Source organism: Ambystoma mexicanum, chromosome 1q (assembly GCF_040938575.1).
Source record: "Ambystoma mexicanum isolate Mex_15411 chromosome 1q, UKY_AmexF1_1, whole genome shotgun sequence".
NCBI lineage: Eukaryota > Metazoa > Chordata > Amphibia > Caudata > Ambystomatidae > Ambystoma > Ambystoma mexicanum.
This window is the reverse complement of record NC_090922.1, coordinates 846,885,718-846,904,849: the sequence shown is the minus strand read 5'-3', so window position 1 is coordinate 846,904,849 and position 19,132 is coordinate 846,885,718. Positions and strand designations below refer to the sequence as shown.

Sequence of the window (19,132 nt, the reverse complement as noted above, 5' to 3'; positions counted from 1 at the left end):
GTGACGCGAGATGCATTTGAAGCAGTATGATGGGTCAGGGGGAAAGGGGACGGTGAGAGAACTACCTCCCAATACAAAAGGACTTTACTCCAATATAACCAAATATAGTCTATCCACATAGTAAAGCATAAGGTGCAAGCAGCATTGCTATTTTTGTGTAGATAGTAGTAACTACAGGTAGAAGGGAAGGCCTTCATGGTAAATGCAGCAGTGCATACACTAGGCCCAAATTGCGAGACACGAGAAATTTCCACCCATGCCCGAGCTCCCATGAGGACAGCCCACACCCCCAACCGCCACAATGTCCATTCATTCTTCTAACAGTGTTGCAAAGTTGTTCCAGAGGAATGTGCCCTGCAAGGCCATGATCACAGACCGGTGCCTGGTGTGTATGTTATCTCACACTGGCCAAAGCATGACCCGGCCTATCCCCGGGTGACCACGAGTTATAGCCCACATAACGGATTAAAACCTAAGATCTCTGAATTCCATGGCACCAGGTGCCCTTGGACCACCAACACCAAAGTAACAAGTCCTGAGATGTTCATAGAGGACAGACAGGGCACATTGTTGAAGCGACAATCGTGTGATTTGTATAGCGAGTTGTTGGGAGGGATATATTATTGTTCAAAACGAGGGTGGAAACCTTGGAGCCCGATGGCGCAGAAGGGAGTGAGTGAAATGTGTGTTTAAAGGTTAGAATGCCCCAGAATCTCCTTCATGCCCATCTTATGACCTGTCAAATGCACAGTATGAGTGACAAAATAGTTGTATGGTAGGAGTATAAATAATTTGTTTTCTGACCATCGACGAGAAAAGACGATGATCACTGCAGCACCCACGTGATGGAAGACGGACGTACTGGGCTGGAAACGATGGCCTGGCATCCCTTATGGGGCAGGCGGATCCTGTGAAGGTGCACACCAACCAGCTGCATGGGATTTTATCCATGTATTGTGTCGCGTGTGACAATGTTTTGCTTTATAAAATTCTACTTGTACTACTTTTCGTCACAATGTTGTTAGTAGCAGACTTCTTTGCTGTTGCTCTCATCTGCGTGTGATATTAAAAACTTGTTATCCTTACAAAATCAACTTGGGCCTTTCTTCCCTAGTGGGTTGTATTCTCTTTGGTGTGAGCGTTCAGGGACTTGCCTTCAAGCTGTTACCTGCTCTTTTTACTGTTGCACCGTGACAGGTATATGCTTTTTCCCACCCCTACTTCTAAGCCCCTGCTCGGTGAGTCATTGACACTCCCATGGCGGTACAAGCAAGTGGAAACTGCTCTCCTGAACATCTTTGATGGCCTGCTCTCTAAACTTGAATCTAATCTTCCCTCTGTCCTCATCTTATTCAATCTCTCTTCTGCCTTTGACACGGTCAACCATGCCGTCCAACTTGGGTCCTTCCTTTCCTCTATCTCAATCTCTACATGTGGTGTTTTCCTCAGGGGTCTAACCTCTATCCCTGGCTTTTCAACCAATACCTTACACCTCTCGCCCACCGCATTGCTGCTCTCTGCTCCAACTTTCAGTTCTATGCGGATGACAATCAGCTCATTTTCATGCTCCTCTCTGCCACCTCTTCTCCCTCTCTTAACTCTGACTGTCTGCAATCCAGGAGTAGTGTGCTGTCAACGACCTCTGCCTTAATGCCAGTAAAACTTAGATCTTCCTCATCGGCACACTTGCACCTTCCTTTCCTGTCACTCTCTGGCCGGCCTCCCTTGGCCCTTTTCCTGCTCCCACCCGTGAGGCTAAGAACCTCGGGGTCATCTTCGACTCCACACTTTCCTTTCTCCTCACATCTCTGACATCTCCAGGAAGTCAAACTACCAACTGCACTCCTCAGAGGTATTCTTCCTTTCCTCGCCTTCCCCCAGAATCTCACTGTCTCTAGAGCTCTGGTTCTCTCTAGGCTGGCCTACTGCAACAGCCTCTTTCTAAATCTGGCTGCTTCTACTCTCCACTCTCTACACCTCATCCAGAACAGGACTGCAAGACTTTCCCTTGGCCTCAGGCACAGGGATTGCATCTCTCCAGCCCTGAGATCTCTTAATTGGCTCTCAGTGACTGCAAGGATTAAGTTCAAGACCCTCTGCAGTGTCCACAAGGCCTTCTGGGGCCTGGGTCCGCAATACCTTCAACTCTCCCTTTGGAAATACCTTCCTACTCTAGCTCTTCAATCCTCCACCTCCAACTCCCTCAGGGTCATTCGCTTCTCCAAACAACAAGGTGGTGGTAGATCTCTTTCTTTGCCTGGGGCCTCCCTTGGGAACAGCCTCCCTGCTTCTCTGAAACTTGAGGAAAGCCATCTTTGATTCCGGAAGCACCTCAAGACCTTCCTCTTTGCTTCTGCCTTCTTTCTTCCTCTCCCCTGCTGATCTCGGTCTGTTACTGCACTGGGCACCAGGCTTCCTCTGAATTTGGGGCCAGGTCCCAGCCCACCCAGCTCCCAGCTGTATACCTGCACTGCCTCCTGGCAATCCTTGCACTTGGGTCTGTATCTGCAACCCTACATTCCCCTTACCTGCACTTATTAGACACCAGTTGTCTGTGCCTCTTGCAACTGCCACCTGTTGGCTGCACTTCTTGTTGTTTTGATCCCATGATCAGCACTTTCCACTCCTCCCCTACCCCTTGCACTTTCCCCCTTCCCTCTTCTCTGCACTTGTGCGATCTCAATGTCACTGGGCCTGGTAACATCGTTGTCTTGTCCTCCCTTGTGCCGCTCCCTTGCCCCGTCACGCCTTGAAACACTTGTATATGGGAGCGCTATAAATAAAATATCATATCATATCATATCATGGCTCTGTAGGTGGGGGTGATAGAAATCACATCAATGTCAAAAAATTGTCTAACCTGAAGAACGAGCAAACGTTGTATTCCATCTAACAAGGTCAGAATAAACAGGGCGCATTGTACATGAACAGTTTCTAAACATTTCACGTTTTATAATTATTCTTACCTAAACATTCTGGTAACTCAGACCATGCTCCATTTAGGCAGTTAACTCTGCTATTTCCAACCATTTTATGTAGAGCTTGACATTTGTACTGCACCCCAGTTACTGAGATATAGAATGGCAGCAATGAACCAACAATCTCTGCATTGGGAATGATTGGTGCAGGCCCACACCTGTTTCCTAAAACAAAACAGAATTGATGCACCTGTCAAAAGATTATCACTGAAAATGATGCAATCACTATTAAAAGAATTAGCTCAGTTTCATTTTCCATCAAGCCTCTGGGATCAGGATATATATTGTACTGCGCCAGTCAATTGAGCATTGATACAGGAATATTTTGCAACAACTCTCACACCAACTAACCAGTTCATATGGGATATTTAAACTGACTGTCCAGTCAAAGGAACACCAAGAGGTTTTAGTCCGAAAATACCTGAGGGACAAAATGATTCCCTTGACCATCAAGAAGCAATCAGGCTATGTCTAGCTGCACATGCCTGCTGCCTCACCGATCCTCTCAAGGTAATGCCTGTCATGGAGGCTGAGTGGGAGACAGATATGACTGGACACAGGCTATGTCTAGCTGCACATGCCTGCTGCCACCCTGATCCTCTGAAGGTAATAGCTGGCATGGAGGCTGAGTGGGACACAGAACTGACTGGACACAGGAAGCATATGTTCAGCATTTTATTCTCACTGGGTAAAAAACGAACAATTTAAAGAGTCCTCCAGGCCACAACACTGAGTCTCACAGACACTTGTTCAAGGCTGTATGCTGCTACTTTGGAAAATACCTCGATACGGGGTTTCCCTGCTCCTGTGCCCATGACCAAAATAATGTCTGTTCAGTCCAAGATTTGGTCAGTTGGGCCTATGACGAAAGAGTAGCTGCACCGCTGTATCACTTATACCAGTCTCGAGTAATTTTCAAGCTTCTCGAGGGTTCAGAGTTAGAGCCAGAAGATTCCATTACTACTTGTTAATTTCCTGGCCCCTCCCTGCCTTGCAGATCGTGCATTGGAACCCTCTGGCTTCTCGGGTCCTCCAGGCTCTGATTTCCCTGCATGAATAGTGTGCCTCCTCCCGCCTTTTCCACTTTACTCAGACCATCCTGGCCTCCTCCTCTTGCTTTTGTTGTCACCTTCTCAGCCTGCTACCATCTTCTCCAAAGATCCAACACTTCACCTTGATGTTTGCGCCTCCTATCCCAAATTCGCCTTGCCTAAGGATTTACTTTCTCCTCTTTGAAACTCTGACCTCCTCCTCCTGATGTCACCTCCTCTACTACAACACGTTCCCCACCTCCTCCTGATGTTACCTACTGTGCTCCCAAAACTCACCTGCTCCACCTGATGTTACTTACTCCTCTCTGAAACTCTTACCAACTGCTTCAAACAACACCACCTGCACCATTTCTTGAGTGGGACTTTTGGTGATGGTCTGCATTTGCAGGTCACAGGGGTTGTAGGTTTAGGAGCCAGCATCCTGTTGTTCAGAATGAGGTTGAGGGGGGTGGACAAAGTCTACATGTACTCTGGCAACCATGTTGGAATTCAAGCGTGTGAGGGCTGGGTGGAGGAGAGCTGCATATATGAACATGCCAGGTGAGTTCACTTTGGAGGACTGTTATTTTGATGTTCTCCATAGTTCTGGCAAAGGTCTTACAAGTTCTCTGGCTCATAGAGTTTGCTTGCAGGCATGCAGGGCTGAACTACTGCAGACCAGGGTCCGCAGACAAAGTTTAGGCTCTATTTTCGTGGAATATGAAAAGAATGTGTCAGCATTTTTCCAGGATCAGGGATTCCTGGTCCACCTCTTTTGAGGGATTTTCGGGGCAAGGAAGGGATTTTCCAAGGTGCTGTCTTGGGAGATGAGCAGGTTTATGGTTGCCCGGAGCTGGGTAGTGATGTTGGAGGTGGCACCATTGACTGACCCCTGCCAAGAGGACTGGACAGAGGAAGAATGACCCAAGGATCCTCCCATTCCACCACTGGGCCCATAATCTGCTGGCTTGGGCAGTCACCCAGCAATTTCCCGAAAACCTTAAAGTCATAGACTTTTGGCCTCATTACACGGAAGGCGGTGGTCCAGGGTGCTATTAGCACCCTGGACCATGCCGGTAAATTACCGGCACCGCCTTGGCGGAAAGGGGATTTACCGCCCCATTCCAAGGTTGGTGGGGCGGTAAATCCCCCTTCCGCCATTGCCCTTCCCCATTCCCATTTCTGCCCCATAGGGCTCTATGGGAATGGGGAAGGCGCTAATTACGGCACTGCAATTTTGCGGTGCCGTTATTAGCTCCAAGGTCCCTTAGCGGGTTGATTTTTAACACCTGCAAAAAGCAGGCGTTAAAACACCAACCCGCTAAGGGACCTCGTAGTAAGGCGGTAATGGTTAACGGCCACTGTTACCATTAACGGTGGCCGTTAACCATTACCGCCTTCCGTGTAATGAGGCCCTTTGTCTTGGGTCACAGAAAAGAAAGGAGAGAGAAGAAAAGCAGTCACAAAAACACCAACAGATACTGCCACACGATTATTTAAGCAACAATAAGACAGGCTCTTGGGATAAAGCACAACACAAAGTACAGTGTCCAAACTGGTGTGAATTACAAGCAGTGACACAAAACACACAAATAAAAAGGAAACGAGAGGAGCAAAAGCCATTGGCAAGGATTTATAATGATGTAGTCTGAAAAATCGGGAAGTCGATGTACTGCCCCAGAAGTACAACCCCCATTTTGGCTAAGGTTCTCTGTCTAATAGCAATGGTTGCCACCATCTTGGGTTAAAGCATGTCGCAAGCGATCTGCCTATTTAGTTGAGGTTCAGAGCAGGGGTGTGTGTTACGAGCTTTAACTGCACCACAAACTAACCAAAAGAAAGAGAGTGGCACAAGAGTGGCCTTCCTAGAGTGACCGTTCTCAACTCCATTCCAAACTCCAGCATGCTTGTGTCAGACTTTGACAAACTGACACTGCACAGGAACTGATGTGTGTCAGCACCAACCTCTTAGTTTTCAAATGTTAAGCATTTCGATCCGGCGATACACCTTGGTCTGAGCCTAGTATGCAGCGCACAACTCAAATGCTTATTTTGTTATATATGTAGGTTCAATATTTGAGAGATACACTACTTATATAACATCCCTTTTTCAAATCCCCGGGGTCACAGTGGACCAGGAACCAGGCTGGCTGGTAAAGTTAATATTTATTTAAAATTCAAGAAAATCATACACTCTTTAATATATGGCGCAGCAATCGCCAATGTGGTGACAATAACAATAGGAATGTAGGCAATGCACTTCAATTAACCCTTTAGCAACACAGATAGAAAACACCAGAGAATAGAGACACTTTTCAATGTTTAGAAAGATAGCACTGAAGTTAGGATTTCCCCCTGCAATATTCCTCAACCCACAAATAATCAATTCTAAATAGATATAAGGAAGCAGTAGGTCATCAGGAATGAGGAATAAGAAACAGAATTCAAATCCAACCTTCCCTCCCCAGCAAGAGAGGAAAACGGATTTCAAACCCTTGCAATGTTAAAATGACACTCGGAAATGGCTGAATAAAACAATGAATGTGTGCAAAAATCCCTAAATAAGTACAATTCTCTACGGGAGCAACATTAGAAACGTACAAGCAATCATAAGCAATAGATTGAGCAAAAGCATACAATTCGAAAATAAAAGGAAGGTTTAAAACAATTGATAGTAAAAATAACACGCGTAAAACGTTACAAAAATGCTCATTCCCGCCTGAAATTACCAAACAGTTTTTCATAAAAACGGGTGAAATTCACTGATTTTGGTTGTGGTGTAGCTATAGATCTTAGGTACAATCGGTGAAATGAAGTCTCTAGCTATTAAACTGAGGGACATATGCAAGGTAGTACAAGGTGCGTTTTTAGAAAAATCAGTTAGTGAAAACAGAAAAGAAAATCAATTTGAACAAGAATAGTTTTACTCTATACTAGAGCATTCAGGCTAGAATTCCAAAGAGGGACACAGTAAGCTCAAGCGTTGATTCATGAGTTCAACCCTAGTTCCCCAGCGCCCGCCGTGGCGGAACCAGTCCGATCACTCGAAATAGGATTGATAGTTTAGGATTTAAATTACAAGATTCACTAAATAGATAGCGCTTGCACTAGAAATCAATGACAGGGTTGCAATAAGGATTCTGACAATGTTACAAGTTATTAAGGTAAGGATAGGATGGTTTAGAGATTGGGATAGGACAAGGCAAGGCAAGGTATGTTATGGTTTTCTGTGGTTCCTATTGATACTCACAGTCCACTTATAGTTTGGATTTTGGACAGTCAGCGCACTGGATCACCACAAGGATCTGGTCTAACACAGGACAGCCGGATAAAATCAGCGGGCATGGACAGGATACCGGGTAGCACTTCTGGTTACTGGATTCTACAGAGCAGCTGGATGGCATGTTTGCATTTAGTGAGCAGCAAGCCAGGTTAAATTCAGGATGCTTTCCCAAAACACCACAGCTTCCCTTTGGTTATTGGGATAATTAAAAATGGAGGCCTAACTGAAGCAGGATACGCAAGGTTTGGCCTTGTGGTTGGGATCTGGATTGTAGATGGATAATTGCGAAAAGACAGGAACAGACAGGAAGCCGGGCAGCAAATCAGGAATCAGTCAAGAATTAGTGTCTTGAGTTTTGTCAGGGACCCTTTAAATAGAGCATAGTGACATAATTTACTATATTGCTGGGCTGGCTTAGCTAAGCATGCCTTTAAACAACTGGATTGGACAATCAATGTTAACTGCCTCCCCTAGGTGGTACCCAGTTTAGGAGGTTGCATTTTTATGAGGTAAAAAGACTTCCCAAAGACCTTTTTGCCAAAAATCTGTCATATCAGTATTTAAGCATTTTTACAATGATAGCGGCTTAATACATTGCATAATCAGGTCACATATTGTATGTTAAGTACAGCCGTCCAATTCTGCAATCTGTGAGACCTTATTTTGGGCGGTTACACATTTTTTATCATTTTAGGCATGAAAAGTTTGGCCTAAAATTCCATAATTTTATACATATGTGTGTACTGTCATAAAGGATGTATGCACAAAAAATTTATGTTTGCAACATTGATACTTTTTTAAAATCCTCAATATTTCACCATTTCTGTCCAGAGTGTGTCAAGACATTCTACCAAGTTTCAAAATAAAGCACACACAATCAATTTTAAACTGGGAAATGTTCACAATTTTTCAAAGTCTTGCTGCAGAGAGAGAAGACTTTAAAGTTTCTACATGAAATAATCTTTAAAAGCAAATGGCAGGGGCTGAGCCTTTTTCTTCTTGTCAGTTGACACCAACTGGCATTTCCTTCAAAGCAGGATAGGGGGTTTCAGCTTAATTGTAGATTTTATTGTCCTTTCACACTTCCAACTTCCTTGCCCTGGGAGCTTCATTGTCTGTGGGCTCAATAGAGACGAAAGTCTGTCCATGCCTGTATTTATCAGGGAGTTGCTGGGGGCTGATCAGAGAGAGAGCCCTCCTCCAAGCAGAAAACCTGTTTTTCAACTTGCAACTCCAGCACACTGGTTTTTAAAAATGCTTCATTTATGCTCTTGAATCCAGAATTAAAACAAGCCTATTGCATTAAATAATCCATGTTATATGGTCTCAACAGCAACAAACCTTTCCCAATGCTAGGTAATGCAAGCTTTCCTTCAGTAATTTACTTTTTAAACAGACCATTTTGTGTTTCTGTAGTTTTGCAAAGGCCCGTTTTTTTTGTTTTTTTTACACCTGGTGCAGCCAATATTTCTTTCTTTAATTCAACTTTTCATTTCTAGCAGATTCACCCACTGCCATGCAGCTATAGTTATTCTCTTAAATGCTGAACAGCTCAGTTTTAGATACTTTTGCAAAAGAAATTAACGTATTTCCCGTGTAAAATGAAAACAAAGCCCATGGTTGATTTTTTTCAGAGTTGGTTTGACAGGGCTTGTCAATTCAGAATTAGGCTGGTTTGGCTGAGCACAAGGACTTCTCCTGGGCCTGGTAGGGTTTATTAATCACAGTGGCTTTCCGGAATGGATGCATTTAGTGTCAGGCAGTATTTTTAAAGGGTGAAAAGCTTCATTTTAAAGGGGATTTTTGAGGTTTTCAACAAGGCAATGCTGCTTATTTCACTTAATTCCATGTTTAATGTTGCAGAGCACACTGGCACATTCCTGGAGTGTGTTCCTCCCCACCTGAAATGTTTGTCGCAGGATGGTGCAGCCATTTTTTTGGTGGTTGTTAAAACGCAATTTTGAGATCCTGGCGCGCACAGAAGCCAGCGCAGCCATTTTGGTGTTTCTTGCACCAATGCAGCATAGTGATGTGTGGCAATGCGTTGAGTGGGTCAATATATCCCACATATACCTCCCTCAACTTCTCCTGGGCTTTCTAAGTCAAGGGGGAGTTGGGCAATTGGGATTTCTCCATGGGTCGCAGCAGGGTCCGGCAAGGCTGAGTCCCTCTTCCATCAGAGAACGGTGCGTCCGGCTCTTCCTGTTGTCTCTGGGTGGAACATGGAATGACACTCCCGCTTTCCCTGGGATCTTCCTTTCATGGCGTGGAGCGGCACTCCCGGATCTCCTTTGGTTTCTCCCTTCCAGTCTATGGGGCGGTCCTCCTTGGTTGTGAGATAGGTGCAACCAGTACGAATCTATGACAGAGAACACAAACCAGTTATGACAATTTGGTATCCTACTGCTGTCAACCAATTGGGTTGACAGCAGTAGGATACACAGGTATTTAATAATAACAATTGATAATGGAGAAAATACTCCCTGTTACATAATCAGATCTATAAATCCTATCGGCTCCCTTCTGGTTCTTCTTCTCCTCATTCTCATGTTTCTGATGTCTCCTCTGTTTGATTCTCTCTGGGCTCTTCAATTCATTGCAAAGTGTACCTAGGGTGACAGCTCTTTAGTTGATTAATATGGACCCATTTATCTTATGTCAAGTCACCTTTGGGGATGCAAATTCTGTAGGCGACTGGTGAGATTTTGTCTACAATTTCAAAATGTCCTCGCCAGCTAGGAACAATGTGCGCTCTTTGGTCTGGTTCCTTTGGAAATTGTACAAGTAGACCCAGTCTCCTACTTGGTATTCCTTTTTGATGGTTTTTAGATCATACTGAGTCTTCACACCCTCTGCAGATCTTTCTAGATTCCGCTGAGCGTACGCAAAAGCATGTTGAAGGTGTTTTCTTAGGTTCTCAACATACTCATGAGTTGTGGAGGCATTAATCAGTGTCTGCTCCTGTGTTCTATAGAGCAGATGCTGAGGTAGCGCCATCCTTTGTCCAATAATCAGCTCAAATGGAGACATCTTAGTTGCAGAAGAAGGGACAGATCTGATGGCCATCAGGATAAGCGGTAATCGGATGTCCCAACTTGGCCCAGAATCTGCCACAAACTTTTTTTAAATACTCACAATGGTTTTATTGTACCTCTCAACTCCTCCACTAGGGGACCAGCGGGATGCAATATGAAGTTTCCTTTTTATCCCAAGTATCTCCCACATATTTTTCATCAATTCGCTGGTGAAGTGACTACCTCGGTCTGACTCAATCATTTGGGGTAGGCCACAACGCGAGAAGATGTGATTGATCATCAGGTTTCTGCCTTGCAATTTGGGGCCGGGAGACATTCCACCCATTTGGTAAACAAGCATGTTACGGTTAACATGTACTTGTTCCCCCCAGAGGAGTGAATCACGGCCCAATGAAATCTACTTGCAAATCTGGCCAGGGCAGTTTCATCCCCCTTCTTCTGGAGGGGAGCTTGGTGTGTGAGTGATGTTGACTGAAATTGTGCACACACAAGACACCCCTTCAAGTATTGGTCGAGGTCCTGCCCCATGTGTGGCCAGTATGCAACCTCTAACAAGATTTCTAATGTGGTATGAAACTCCCGATGACCAGCTGTGGCCGCATCATGGGCATGACTTAGCATCAGGCTTCGGAATGAGGTAGGGAACATCCACTGGTCACAACCAGATATGGATCTCCTTACCAACAAACCGTCTTGAATTCCGAACATCTTTGGACATTTCATCAACACCCTGAGGTGCTCTTTCCCAATGTAATCAGTATTCATCAGGGGAAAGTTCTCAGGGTCCTCAATGTGTTGATAAAACTTACCAATAAGCGTATCCCCTTTTTGTGCCATGATTAAATCAGCATATAGTGTCTCCTTACTCCATTGGGCAGTTGAGAGTTCATTGTGAGCATTTGTCTGGGACCTAGTGATAGCAGTGACCTGGATTTCCCCCAACAGGGACTCGATCTCGAGGAGCTCCCCCTGGATGGCTCCGGTTTTGGCCAGCTGATCGGCTAGGTCGTTTTGTCTGGCCCCTCTATTCTGGAATGACCCTTGATCTTCTTCCAATAGTTGGTCATGCCACTAGAGTTGACCAGATCTTCAATATTTTAGATGAGCTTGCCATGTTTGAGCGGTTTATTATTAGCACATAGAATGCCTCTGGTTTTCCAATTAACCAGGTGCTCCACGAACGAGTTCTGGACAAAATCTGAAACAGTGAGTATGACCAGTTTGTGGAGTTGGTGTTGAACAGCAGTGAGGATGACTTGATAAACTGCCATCAACTCTGCCACCTGACTTCTACAGGGACCGATTTTGTACCCAGCGGAGGGTTGCGGAGCATCATTCACCGAAGCATTCCCAACGCTGGCCACCAGTTCCTTTTCCCCGTTGTTGTCAACATGTTAGGAGCACCCATCCACATAGACTGTGGGCATTCCCTCGCACTTGTCTTCTTCATAGACTTTGTGCGGGAAATTCAGGTATGCCTCCATGTTGTCCTGGGTTTTAAGACTTTCGTCCTCAAGACAGTTTTCTCTGGCACAATCATGCAAGTCAGCCAGACCTTGCGCAAGGTGACTCTTTGTGTTTTGGCCATATCTGACCTCCACAGGAAAGCCTTGCATTGACAGAATCCAGGAAGTCATTCTGGAATTACTGACATTTCCGGCCCGGATTCTGTCACTTTGGAGATATTGCGAAGGCTGGTGTGGAGTCTCCACTATGATGTGTTCCCCCTGGATTAATGGGCTGTAATTTTTCAATGCCCACACCATTGCCAGGAGTGCCTTCTCATGTTTTCCTCCACAGAGGATAAAGTCTTACTTGCATAGTAGATGACGTTATTGACCTTGTCATGCTTTTGACATAATACTGCTGTCAAGCATGTATTCGAAAACCCTGTCTCCAAGTAGAACTCCTTGTTTTTGACAGGGTGAGCTAGATAAGGAGCTTGTGAGAGGCTTCTTTTGAGTTGCTTTACTGCCTCGGCTTGTTCCGGACCCCACTCCCACTTGACCTCCCCCTTCAACAGATGGATCAGGGGACTTGTGATCTCTGCGTAATCCTCAATTAACTTCATACTGTAATTAGTCAGTCCAAGGAGGCTCCTTAGCTCTCGCAGAGTTGTGGGGTCTTTGAGTTTTAGGAGTGCTTCCACTTTCTTTTCCTGGGGACTGAGACCCTCAGGAGTTATCTCATGCCCCAGGAAATTGACATGGGTCCTGCACCACTGTGCCTTTTGAAAGGAGTGTTTCGCTCCGGAAACCCTCAACTGTGTCAGAACATAACAGATTTCGGCTATGTGTTCCTCCACAGTTGAGCTTTTGATCAGGACATCATCTACATAGGCCAGGTTACCCCTTTCACCCAAGTCGGGCATGGCCTTATGCAAGAAGATGGTAAATTCATTGCCGGAGTTGATGTATCCGAAGGGAGTCCGGGTCCATATGTACCTCTGCCCCCTGAAGGTAAAGGCCAACTTGTATTGGTCCTCCCTACTGACAGGCACGGTCCTGTACCCATAGGTCAGGTCAATGGCAGTGTATACCCTTGACCCCTGGATCTGGGCCAGCCACTGGTCAATGTAGGGGAGAGGCCATCAGGACATGTGGACCCGTTTGTTCAGCTCCCTCAGGTCAGCACAGAGTCTCCACTGGCCGTTTGGGTTTAAAATCCCCAGCACCGGATTATTAAAAGTGCTGTGGACTGGACGAATTATCCCACGGGACTCAAGGTTTTTGATAAGTTCCGTCAGGGACTCCATGGATGTGAGAGGCAAGTGGTATTGCTTCACAAACACTGGAGTCATACCAGGGTCCATGGGAATTGTTGTTGTATGGATTTCGGTGCGACCAAAACTTGTTTCAACGCTTGCTTTTGCTCCGGAGTCTCACAGGCATCAGCTATGTTGTCTCGCTCTTCAACCATTTGCCTGCAGCCTGGAAAGACTTACGGTTTGGCTATTTCAGTGGCCTCCTCCAGCTGAGTGGAGAGGTCGTTGGTTAGAGTATTGACCTGGACAGAGGGTTTCAGGCAAGGGAGGCAGTCTTTGTGGACCTGGAAGATCACTTCATCCCGCCTGATGTCACAAGACACCTCTTCCTCACCATAAGGGCAGGAAGAGTACACCAGGAAATTCCCCCCTTGCTGGGTGAAGATCCTTTCTCGTGTTATGTCATTGTCACTATCACTGTCAAACCAGTCATTGGGGATTGGTCCTATCAGTTAATTACCTAGATGTATGGAAAAATGTCAGTCATCAACCGCCATTCCAATAATGGTACCTGCGCCCAGAGTGATACTCCTAAGGTCGTTGTTATCCATCACTATTGGAATGGTGTTGTGTTCTACATTGACTAATGGTGTTGGGTTTAACCCCAACCGCTGCTGTTGGAGATGGGCATTGAGGTGTACATATGCGTCTGGATTTAGCAGTTTCTGTCCTCTTTTAATTTTTAATTCAAGTGGGAATAGTTGTGTCCGTCCTGGGATGGTGACCTCCTCTCCAATTTGCACTTCAACTTCATATAGCAGCAATTGGGCTGACCAAAATGCTTTTTCTGAATCATCAACGTCCATGGGATTACCCCCTAATATGGACCAGGCTTTGTAATTTATCAGGTCCAAATTGATGGCAAAATGATTGAGAATTTCACTGCCTAAATAGATTGCAGCAGTGACATCTTGCACGACCCAACAATTATGCACTATGCTTTTGTTTCTGATAGAGATTTTGAGCATACACCTGCTCGGCAGGAGATGTTAGGAATTGGGAGTTTCCAGGTCCATTTCTCATTTAACAATCAATTTAAATGTGGGATTGGCTGGATCTTTTGGGAGTTTTCAGAACATGGCTTCGCTGATGAAGCTCTTACCGTTGATCATGCACACTCGAGCGAGAACAGATTCCTTCCCCTCATTTAACTGAATTGGAATGAATAGCTGTTCTCTAATTTTCTGACTGTCAGCTAAACTTTGAGCTGGTTTCTCATCACTCTTGACTAAGGAATTGGGATTTTCAGATTGTGAATTGGTATAGAATTTCTAAAGTATTTCCTTCCAGTGTGGAATGCCACTTGAAACTGGAAGGAAGGTTGATTTTCAGAAATGGAGAGGAGTTCCCATTAGAGGTTTGTTTTCCTACAGCAATTATTGTCACGTCAGGTATTTGGTTGTTCTGAAAATGGAACTCAATATGATCAGGTTTTTGTTCAACCATGTGGCATGTGCCATTTAAACTAACATGGTTGATACCATGTTTTAATTTGATTGGCCGGTTAGTCTGGGTCCAGAGGAACTTGTTCACACACTCTATTAGGGGGGATAACCTTTGCAGGATGTAATTCCCCAGTAGACAGGGTGTGCCCTCTGGATTCACGTCTATGACCAGGTTTTTCACCTTGCGTCGCCCAATTTTTATTTCCAAATCCGCAGTCGCCTCGACAGGAATTTCATTCCCATCGAAGTTCTGAAGTTGTCCAGGAAGAGGGGTGAGAGGGATCTGGTATCTCTCCCCCTTCCTGAATTTAGCTGATCAAAGGTCCTCCTTGACAGAAGCGTGGCTTGGGATCCAGTGTCCACCAGTGCTGAAAATGTACACTGCCCCTGTACTTGGACCAGGGCATAAAATCTTCCCTCCTTCTCCTCAAGGGGGCAAAGATAATGTGCATTTCGGGCAAGTTGGTTGGTCAACTTCTTGATTTTTGACTCCGACACAGTGGTAGTTTGGGGATCTGCAAGAGAAATTTGGCACTTGGATATTTGGGGAGTTTTGGGCTCCCCTTTTTCTGATTCTAGGCTGCCCCCCACCCCCTTTTTGAAGGCAGTCACCAGAATTGGTTTGGACAGTTTGGTTTCCTTGATGCTCATTCTGGGTTTCAATGATGGGCGATTCTGACTCAGTCCCCACATTCACCCAGTCTTCATTCGGATCTCTTGGGACCCATTTTTCTTTGGGGGAGTTCCCCCATCCCTGAATGAGAAGATTTCTTTGCCAAAATCCTCTGAGGATTCCTCTCCTTCAAATTGGAGGACATTAACCTCCTCCACAAAATGGGGCTTTTTGGGTTCTTTATTTCTCCTACCCGCCCTCTGTTCCTTGGGTGGCAGGTTTTTGGGGGCAGGAGAATTTGGTTCCGGTTCCAGCGTGTCCAGGGGCTTTTCACGGGTGAGGAAGGAAGCTACCTCTAGGGCTTTACACCTCCCTTCCGCCGTGCCTCCTCCTATGGAACCGATGATTTGTCGGGGTGCTCTCCCCGTCATTGTTCTGGAGTACCAGACCCTTGGTTGGTGGGGTTCTGAGCCGCAATGTTCATCTGAGGGTTCTGTTGAGCCCACAACATGTGACCCAGATCCTGGGACAGGTTCTGGACCTGGAGCTCCAGTTGAGACACCCATTCCGGTTGGTTCGGGGGTCTCTGGTCAACCCTAGGTGAGTCACAGGAAGGGTAACTATCCCTTCTCCCATAGTACCTTGGGTATTGAGAATTTTGGTAACCCTCCACCCTTAACCTCCCCTCTCCCGGATTGGGCTGTCAGGGCTCCTGAAAGCAGGGAAAGAAAGGAGGGTTGTCCTGCAGGTTGGGGTTTTGTGGGTACCGGGGAAAGAAACTCAACCCCGCATTTGGAGGATTACTGCCCTCCTGGGGAAAGTTAGGAGGGAAGTTTCCTGGGGCGGTACCTACCTGGTTGATCCCCCCCTTGGGCTCGGGGAGTCCACACATAACTCAGGATTGGTCTGTTACTGTTAGGCGATCCTCTGCACACCAGTCCACTACACACCAGAACACTGCTCACATTTCCCCAACATCTCCTCCCACGGTTCGAGGCTCAAGTGATTCGGTGAACCCAAAGGACCGAAAACTCCGTACCAGTTATGGTGTACGGGCTCGATTGCAACCCTTTCTGCATTGGCAATTGCCTTGGAGAACATATAGCAGAAGGGGCGGTGTTATGTCTCCACGTCGATCACGTGATCCAGAGTGGCGTTCCCCACGTGACCTTGGTGGACGTCACATGAGCCAGAGACGATACATGACCAAGAGACGCACAGTATAAAGGTCTGAGAGACAGAACACTCATTGCTTCTCAGCTGTCTTCAGACTCTGTTTGGCGTTACGTATTGCTCCACTGTTACCTTTGATCACTGAACTCTACCTCGGACTCCTTCGGATACCCCTTTGTACCTTTGCTTGGAACTGTTTACCTGTTGCCGGATTTTGGACTATATCCTGACTTGTCTTTGGATCATCCCTTGGTACCTCACTGAACTCCTACGCCATTTCCCTTCTGGGGATTCAAGTCACGTCTTCACTCCTACAGGTGGCTGATCCTACATCCACGCTAACCTACGGTTCTACTATTTCAGGGACCGCCGCATCATCTGAGTCTCGAACCTTCACTAGGTTTCCTGGGTTTTCCTAACACCCGATAGGTAAGACCTTTTAGATCCTTTGGTTTACTTAATATGTATTGTAATTGCCTGGTGCTTAACCTCGTTCCTCTTTGACAGCAGCATCGGTGTTCCAGAGGTTCCGTGGATCCGGGAAGTCATCTCCCACCTGTGGCCTCAAAGGTCGTACAGCGGGTTTCTTTTAGTTCCCCTGTACGTCACTTGGGGACGGAGGTCTCATCGGTCTACACGACACTCAAGTCAGAACAGTTACCCTTGTATCGGGGACCAATATAATCAGGGGAGTTAGGGGTCCCATTTGTGGGATTACCTCCCTGACTACCACCTGTCTGGGATTGGCCTGAGGGCCTTCTGGGTCTTTGATTGGGTTGATTCGGTAGAGGTATATTTTTAGGCCCCCCCATCTCCAGATCTAGAATGGGGCCAACCTTCACCTCCGCCACCTTAGCAGCAGCAGGGGTGTTGGCTGGTTCGGGGTTTTTGTTTGTGTTTTTGTTATCTGCTGGTTTTTGTACCTCATAAATGCGGGTCACCTGTTCTATGACCCAGTCTAGTGATCTTTTCTCATGAAAGTCCCTCACCAGCTGGGTCATTATGTATTTTGGGAGTGCATGAAAGAAGGTGGTGATGAACTCCCAACTATCTACGCGCACCCTCCGTGGGGTCTGTGCAAAGGCGTGTTTGACCTCCTGCACAAATTCTTGTGGGGCCTGATCTTCCCTGCACTGCAGATTGTAGGCCGCCTTGCGGGCCTCTTGGGGGTTTCTGTGTGCAGAGAAATGTTTAAAGATGGCCCATCTTGAGTGGTTCAGGTCCTCCAGTCCCGCAAAAAAACTGGAGTATTCAGGGGAGAATGTCCATTTCACATACTCTATGCGATTCTGGTTGTCCTTCATATGAAAAGTATCATCATTTGCTCATATAATTCTAGGTGTTCCCAGACAGAATACCTTGCATTTTTATGATATGAAGTTATCACACTTCTAATGGCCTTGATCTGCCTAATGGGATCTTTGTTCATGGCTCTCTTAAGTTTGTTTGCCTTCTTTGTTTTAGTCACCCGAGTCCACTCGTCCTCAGACTCAGAGGCACTGCTACTGGCGGTGGCTTCTTGATTCTCTAGGCACTCTCTGATTCTGCGAGTTTGAGAAGGGCTCACAGAATGTTTGGGCAAAGTTTCTCTTTTCCTGTGGTGCTCAGAAGAGTCTTCTGACTCTTCCTTGCTCCCAGGATTGGTGGAGTACCCCCCGCCCCACCCTAACTGGGTAGAGGTCTTCAGGATACTCTTTTTGGGCTTCATTTCCTTGAGTTCCCCACCAAATTCCACAAACCGGTCCCTTGGAAGTTGGTATTTTAGTGGATCTAATTCCCTGACCCTCCCTTCATAGGAGTCTTCCTTGTCAGAGATATCAGCCCAACATTTGGGTATCTGTACAGGGACGCCCATCCGTCAATTTCTGGGGGGCGCTGATCTGTCAGTCCCATTTTACCAACCCTATAGAATTCTGCCATCCTCATGGCCCCCGGTTCAGATGAGCCAGTAGACATGAAGCTGGCAGTGTTCATGGTATTGTAGGGGTTTGAGTCCCTGATTACAGAGTTCCTTATGTTATGATCAGGGGTTGCCCTGTCCCTCTCTACCTGTTCAGGGTCCCTCCAGTTAGAATTTAGTCTAGCACCCTCTTTCTCCAATCTTGCTGCCTTTTCTTTTTCAGCACCTATTTCCTGGTGATAAGCACAAATCTGAGCCTTTTGTTCATCTATCAAGGCCTTACTGGTCTCAATGATTCGCTCTTGCACTGATACTTGTTGGTGGAGTCCATCAATCTTTTCACAGAGGGCCTCATGGTCCCTCTGTGCTTCCTGCATGTTTTGGGAGTACTGGGACATTCTCTGTTGCAAGTCAGTCATCTCCTGGGTTTGTGTGTCTTTGGCTTGGGTGTTCTCTTTTAGAGCACCTTCTACCCGTCTGGCATGCTCAGTTAGCTTCCCATGCTCAATTCTTAGTTCCTTTAACTCCTGGAGGACCAACTTACTTTCCTGTAACTAGGTTTGCAACTCGCTTATTTCCTGACCTAGGGCATCTTTGTCTTGATTTAGGGTGCCCCTCTGCTCCGCCAGGTCATCTCTTTGTTTTTTTATAGTATGGAATTTCTGGCGCTCCTGATCAAATTCCTCTTGAGAGTGGAGGTCTTTCGCAATTAATGTATTATTTTCCTCATTCAATTTATCTATCCGGCCTTGTAGGATGACTACCTGCTCTGCGCAGGCTCTATTAAAATGTAATTGTTGCGCCAGAGAGTCACCCCTTTCCTGACACTCCTCTTTTAGTGCCTGTAATTGGGTATCTTGCTCTGCCTTCTCTTGCTGTAGGGGAGCCAGATCCTCTTTTAATCTTGTGA

At 46.2% G+C, this 19,132-nt stretch overlaps 1 protein-coding gene across 1 annotated transcript in view; it reads right to left on the bottom strand.

The window, feature by feature from the left end:
• LOC138537904 (complement factor H-like) overlaps positions 1–19,132 on the bottom strand; it is a 763,015-nt gene that overhangs the window by 589,785 nt on the left and 154,098 nt on the right. Inside the window, exon 2 of the mRNA XM_069641488.1 lies at positions 2,967–3,143. Within this exon, the coding sequence (XP_069497589.1) occupies positions 2,967–3,143 (177 nt within the window). The remainder of the gene's footprint in view (positions 1–2,966; positions 3,144–19,132) is intronic.